The sequence below is a fragment of the Telmatherina bonti genome (assembly GCF_933228915.1).
Source record: "Telmatherina bonti genome assembly, chromosome: 1".
Classification (NCBI taxonomy): domain Eukaryota; kingdom Metazoa; phylum Chordata; class Actinopteri; order Atheriniformes; family Telmatherinidae; genus Telmatherina; species Telmatherina bonti.
Window position 1 is genome coordinate 25,421,585 of NC_136619.1, and position 6,450 is coordinate 25,428,034.

Here is a 6,450-nt window from a genome sequence, read left to right on the forward strand (position 1 = left end):
AAATTAACAGTGAATATTAAAAAGAAAACCCACGGCTTGTTCAAATGCAAAGATCAGTCAAAAAGATGTATGAGAACTTTTACAAAATCTCCCTCTTTTCCCTACAGTTAGAAATGACTGTAATATAAGTCATACATCCTGAAAATACCCTAATGGGGAAATTGTCATTTCAAAAAAGAAATCACCTCCCCAGTGTGTACATTCAAAATCCTTCTGAATCTAAGAGAGATTTTTTACATCCATGTTGTTTAATCACATTGACCATTATGTTCATTGTAAAACAAAAAAATACTGAAATTTGTTGGTCTGACAGTGTGGTGCCACTTTGCCATGCTGTTAACCATTTGGTCAGGAAAAAAAAAAGACTCATTCAAGCCTAGAACATACATGTGAAATGTACATAATGGAGGCATATCTAAAGGAGTGATTATGCACAACAATTTACATGCCATTCATAGTGTCTTAATTATATCACTGCCTACATTAAAGACACATCCACAAACATCATGAGGAGTCGCTTAACTCGCCACTGAAAACTATTGGCCACCTTAGTAACAGGTGAGAGACTATGAAGCTGGTAAGAGGCACTTAGTGTAATTTTGGGAAATTTACAACCAGTTTCTATAACTGTATCAACAGGCCAGAGAGTGAAAAAACCTTTTAATTCAGCTGCAACCTGATTTGATTCAACAGAAGTAAATCACAACAGTAGACAGCTACATGATTTTCAGTCAGAACTGGGCAGCCATTCTGATGGCAGCCTGGTTCCAGTGTAGGCCAAATCACATCAGGAAAAATTACATGTTATGTGTGAGAGCGATCGCTTTAGATATATAAAAATCTTTCTAAAAACAAAGTAGCAAATTAAATCATAAATAGTCAAAACTGGAAATATTATTTCACAAGCTGAAGAGAAAGCCGCTCTCAGATAGTTCCTCTTGCCAAAGTCAGATTTTTTCAGGTGTAGGATCCCTTTAAAAACCCTTTAAACTACTCATGCTGCACACAATCAGTTATTCCACAAGTCATATACGTCAAATGTACAGAAAGTCCGCCATCAAATAACAGTTGTTTCTGATTTCAAAGTAAATATTAAATGTAACGTTGTTAATGTATTTATAACAAAGTGTACATAGAGAACTACACAACAATGAGGCATAAAATGGAGGTAATTCCAATTACCATCAGAGACCAGCCCGTTGTTCATGTATGTGTTTACAGTAAAACTACACAACACAAATCTTTTACAAAACAAAAAGGCACGAAAAGACAGACAGGAAAGTGTGATAACAGGGCATATTGTTAAACAACAAAATTAGAGTTTTAAGAAGAAAAAACATTATAAAAAAAAAAACATGCTAATCTTAAACCACAAGCGAGTCAAAACAAGATAAACGTTCACAAGCCATAAAACTGGCCTCGAATCAGGATTTATACAAAGCAAGATTTGACTCAAACTTTGGTCCTGAGGCCACCTGCAGATAAAAAAAATTAAGTCTGTAAAACTTAAAACATGTAAAATAAGCTCTATTCCTGCACATTTAATACCCTAACCTGGACAAGATCTACATTTGAGGCCAATAAAGCTAGCGCTTCTCTTCAATATAAACTGAATCTGTCACATTTATGAAACTGGTAAAAAGGCTCTTTTCCAGCTGGTCTAAGAATACTACTCCTGCGTGCCTGACGCAAGCTCTTCTCATAAAAATCTGAATTACTTAGATTATTATCCTTTTATTCTAGAAGCACATATGTTAATTACAGCTTAATGAAAAATGAAGTCATACTTTACTATTAAAATTTACGATACATATTTTTCATTTGTCCTGTTTTTTTTTTTGTTTTAACATAACAGAAAAATGTTTTACATTTTGTGGAATTAATAGCTGCGATATGGCTGTGACAAACTAAATTGTCCCAGATTAACCTTTTATGGGGCAAGTGACTATTTTTGATCACTACATTTTCTTTCATATTCAGCAGGAAACTTTTTTTTTGTTAATGTAACAACAGAACAAAGGACTTGGTACAAACGAGAAGGACAATTTTAGGTTAAAATTTCTAATTTCAAGGTATTTCATTGAGTGCCCTATAAAGGGTTAAATGACATCCTGGAGGAAACATGTTTAACTTGTCACTGCCCACACAAGTGCTGCCATGCAAATGCAGGACAGTAATGACAATTTCTGAACTAAAAGACCATGGGTTTTCTTCACTGTAAACAAAGACAGTGAAAAAGAAAGAAAGCATTGTTACTTGACTGTTATGTAGCCTTAATGAGAAGATATTAGAAAGCGACTACAATATAAAGCACTGCTGTTTCATAGAAGTAGATTTCAGCCAGCATTTGTAAGATTTCCAACACCACGCTTTCTTAACAGACTGTTGTGGAGTTAAATCTGTTAGCCTGAATATAGACTGGCTTTCCTACATTTAAAAAATAAGTACACTGTACATTGCACCAATCTTTTGTAGCTATTAATGTACCTTAACATGACTAACTTTGCCAGGCTTGTGAAGAAAAAATATATCACATAACTCAAGTTATACAACACAAACCAGGTGTTTTTGTAGTCTACAGGAGACATTCTTACTCTCATCAGGTGCAAGCCAGCTGCTTCAGCATTAAAGTAATCAAAACACCATATTTAAACTTATTTGCTAATATCTACTACTATTTGACTTATTTCTTTGCCTCTCCTACAAGTTTCTTTCAGTATGATTTGTGAACCACATCATCTGCTGCTAACTTTACATCCAACCCTACATACCAAACACCATTCAAATCTTCCTGCTATCATGTAACGTTCCAGCTTCTATGCACCAAAAATGAAAAGAAAAAACCTAAAAGAAAAGGAAACACTACTCATAGAAACCACTGAACACTCTGAACAATATCTAAAAAAATTACCAATGCAAAAATTAAACATGAAGTTTGATGAATTCAAAGCCTGGTAAGTTTATAATCTTTATAAAAAGGAACACTAAAGAAAAACAATCCAGTTCTGCTTCTGTGATCAGGCTCGCCTGGAGCCTGCCTCTCTTTTTACATGAGATTTATCACAAAGTCAGTTTGTCACTATGTTACAACAAGAGACATTCAGTTTTCATTGCCAACCTGCATCACCAAGACATACCAAACTTAATTCTTGTTTATTTATCTGGATATAAAAATCATTCCACTTGTCGTCGCGATCACAGTCATTTATGCCTGAAGTGACTTGCAAAGCAAGGCCAGCAGCAACTTCAAATGGTTATCTCTACCTTACAGTCCTTTCCAAATACAGCCTCGACTTTGAAGCAGCAGAAAATCATCAGGTAATCACATTTCAGCACAGATCATCTCATTTTTCCTGCAAGTAATTTTCATCTGACAAAATTTTTACTTTTTTTTTTTTGTACATTTCAGAATTCTTCCAGATATCCACAGTAAAGAAAAAATAAAAGACAAATCCTGGAACCTGTATAAAGGTTAATATGAACGTGTGAGGTTGCTGTTTGACTCCTGGAAGCTGACCAACAAGTCATCAATCTTCTCCATGTTCTGAGAGGCAGACATGCTGTTCTGCACCGTCCTGGACTGAGACAGAGACTGGCTGAGCAGGGACTGGATGTGTGCCTCACTCTCTCTTTGGTTCTGACCAGACTGGCTTATTGCTATTATCTGATCTGATAGCGTGTTTCCAGGATTGTTCATCATCTGGTCACATTCTACAAGGAGGAGAAAGAAACGGGCAATTTGAGTTCACACACAAAGAAGCAGAACATCAAATGTAGCTGGTTAAAGAGAGAAATAACATGATGCTTAATTTGCTCATCAACATATTAACAAGAACGTGACAAAATATTGATCAATTATGGTGGAAACATCAGTTTGAATGACAGAGTCAAAAGGATAGTTAAGAAATGTCATATCTTAGTGATTGATCTGTCAATAAACCAACAGAGCAAGCAAAAAGATCTCTAATGTTCTGTAGCTGAGGAGTGTATGATATTTTAGGGTTATCACCTTCCATTGTTAACCTAAAAATGCTGATTGGAGCTCAATGACACTTTTGCTTCTATAAGTAGGTACATGGATCATAAATTCCTTACCATTCTGAATACCAAAGATGAACAGGCCAGGTTGCTGTGGTTGGTTGGGCTGGTTGATACTCCCACTCACAGTGTTCTGAAACAGAGTTCCTGGCTGATGGACAGGCGAGGAGGTGGTTGTCTGAAGGTTTGCCACACCATTCTGGGAGGCAAACATAGCTGACTGTGCCAGCTCCTGTGCAGCCAGTCCCCCCTGCAGAGGGGCCATATTGGACTGGGGCATGTAGAGACTCATGGGCTGCTCCTGTTGATTGTTGGTGCTGGCACCCAGCTGCATGGGTTGCTGCTCCTGGAACATGACTTGTTGCTGTGGGTGAGTGGGATTCCCTAAAGCCATAGGTTCAGGCTGATTCTGCTGGTTTACTGTAACTATACTGGCTTGGGAAAAGAGTAAAGAGGGGTTTTGGGGCTCGGGTGAAACTATACCATTAGTCGTCAAAGGAGGCATCTGGCCTTGGCCAGTGAACAGAAGGTTGGAGTCCTGGGGTTGTGCAGACAAAGCATTGCTACAAAACAACAGGCCAGGCTGCTGTTGCTGTGGTTGTCCTGGAGAGAGTGTGTTTGGAGACGAATGTGGGGACATGGTCTGGAAAAGGGATCCTTGTTGGACTGGCTGTGTATGGGACTGAAGCTGGGAGGGTTGCTGCTGCTCCATGGGACTTCTCTGCTGGATGGGGGACATCTGCGCTTGGGTCTGAAACACTGATTGCTGGTCTGGAGAGGAGGATTGCAGAGCACTAAGGAAAGCCAGCTGCTGTTGTTGTTGCTGCTGTTGAGAACTGCTGGTTGAAAGCTGAGCAGGCAGGGGTGCCTGGGGGAGGAAAAGTCCAGGGGTGGAAGGTTGTTGCTCTGGAGACTGTATCACTGTCATGGTGTTTTGGAAAAGAGCAGCCTGGACCTGCTCCTGAGATGCTTTCTGAAACAGAGCTCCTTGTGCATCTTGTGATTCAGCCAAAGTGCTTGGAGTCTGGAATATGGGAGATGAAGAATGAGTGGGGGTCTGTTGGAGGAAGTTGGTCTGCATAGAGCAAAGTTCATTCGCCTGCTGGAACAGTGCTGCTTGTTGCTGCTGCTGCTGCTGGAACAGTGATGCCTGGTTTGTCACAACTCCTTGTGGTGAACCTTGCTGCTGCACATTCTTCCCCTGCGAAGCATCCTGAAACATGCCACACTGCATCTGAATCTGAGACTGAAAAAGCTGCTGCTGTAGATTCTCCAGAACCTGCTGCTGTTGCAGCTGTTGCTGCTGGATTTGTTTCTGTTGTTGCTGCTGAATTTGCTGATTTTGGATTTGTTGTTGGTGCTGGATATGTTGCTGCTGTTGTTTGGTTATGGAGTTGTCAGACTGAAGTGGCAAGTTACAGTATCCTTTTGCTTTAAGTTGCCTCACTGCCTCCTCTAGCTGGGCAACTTCATCTGGAGGAAAAATGGGCAGTTGCTGCTGCTGCTGCTGCTGCTGCTGCTGGGGTGCAGGTTCCCCACACATCCTTCCAACTCCTCCAGAATTACTGCTTGGGCTTTCTTGCCTCAGACTATCTCTGGGCTCTAAGAGGAACTGCTGCGACCCCTGAGGGAGCAGGGAATCTGCAGGTAAGGAGAAGGAGTTGCTAGCAGCAATGTCTTGTTTCTGAATGGTGCTTAAAGGCTCTGTGTTGGTGAAAGCAGCAGCCTGACCTTTGTCAGGATCACCTGCAGGCTGAGGCAGGTTACTGCCGAATGCTCTGTTTTTATCCAGATGTGCCGCTGTCATATCTGAGTTTTGCTGGCTTGCACACAGGTCACCAGTCTGCTCGAGACATATGACACAGAAAACAAAAAGATGGACTATATTTAACTTTTAAGCGTTGCATTATTTTCTATGCTGTAGTACAATGACAGTTTAATTTCTACTGATTAAAGATGTAATTTACAGAGTAAAATAGTCTTTCTTCACTGTGTAAGCATCATAAATGAGGCAGATGTGCATCACATAGATAAAGATTTCACCTTAAATACTGCAGATGACTGTAGGTTGCTCGTCACCTCCATTGGAGTGACATCTTCTCTCTTCACTAAAGGCAGTATAGACGACACCAAGGAACCATCTTAAAGAAGTGAAGGTGAAAAGGCTGTTTTTTCAGATTTTCAGAAAGTGCATTGTGTTCAGGACATAGAAGGCAGTAAACTGCTTTTCAGATATGGAGCTAAAATAACCTTTCAGGTAAATCCTGAACTCAGTCAAAATGTAAAAAATGTTTAAAGCTGAAGATAAAAAAAAAAAAAAAATGGTAGTGTATTAATGAAAATAAAGAAAATTAAACCTTTAATTGGCTCATCAAAAGAACAGGTCTTCACTGGCGAAGGCATCTCTTTTTT

General features: G+C 39.6%; 1 protein-coding gene across 1 annotated transcript in view; it reads right to left on the reverse strand.

The window, feature by feature from the left end:
• Nucleotides 1-3,452: 3,452 nt before the first annotated feature.
• The window catches only part of nfat5b (nuclear factor of activated T cells 5b), a 30,581-nt gene continuing 27,583 nt past the window's right edge, over nucleotides 3,453-6,450 (reverse strand). Inside the window, exons 10-13 of the mRNA XM_079253187.1 lie at nucleotides 6,396-6,443; nucleotides 6,082-6,179; nucleotides 4,096-5,881; nucleotides 3,453-3,711 (exon numbers count right to left, since the gene is read on the reverse strand). Of these exons, the coding sequence (XP_079109313.1) occupies nucleotides 3,473-3,711; nucleotides 4,096-5,881; nucleotides 6,082-6,179; nucleotides 6,396-6,443 (2,171 nt within the window). The 3' untranslated portion in view covers nucleotides 3,453-3,472. The remainder of the gene's footprint in view (nucleotides 3,712-4,095; nucleotides 5,882-6,081; nucleotides 6,180-6,395; nucleotides 6,444-6,450) is intronic.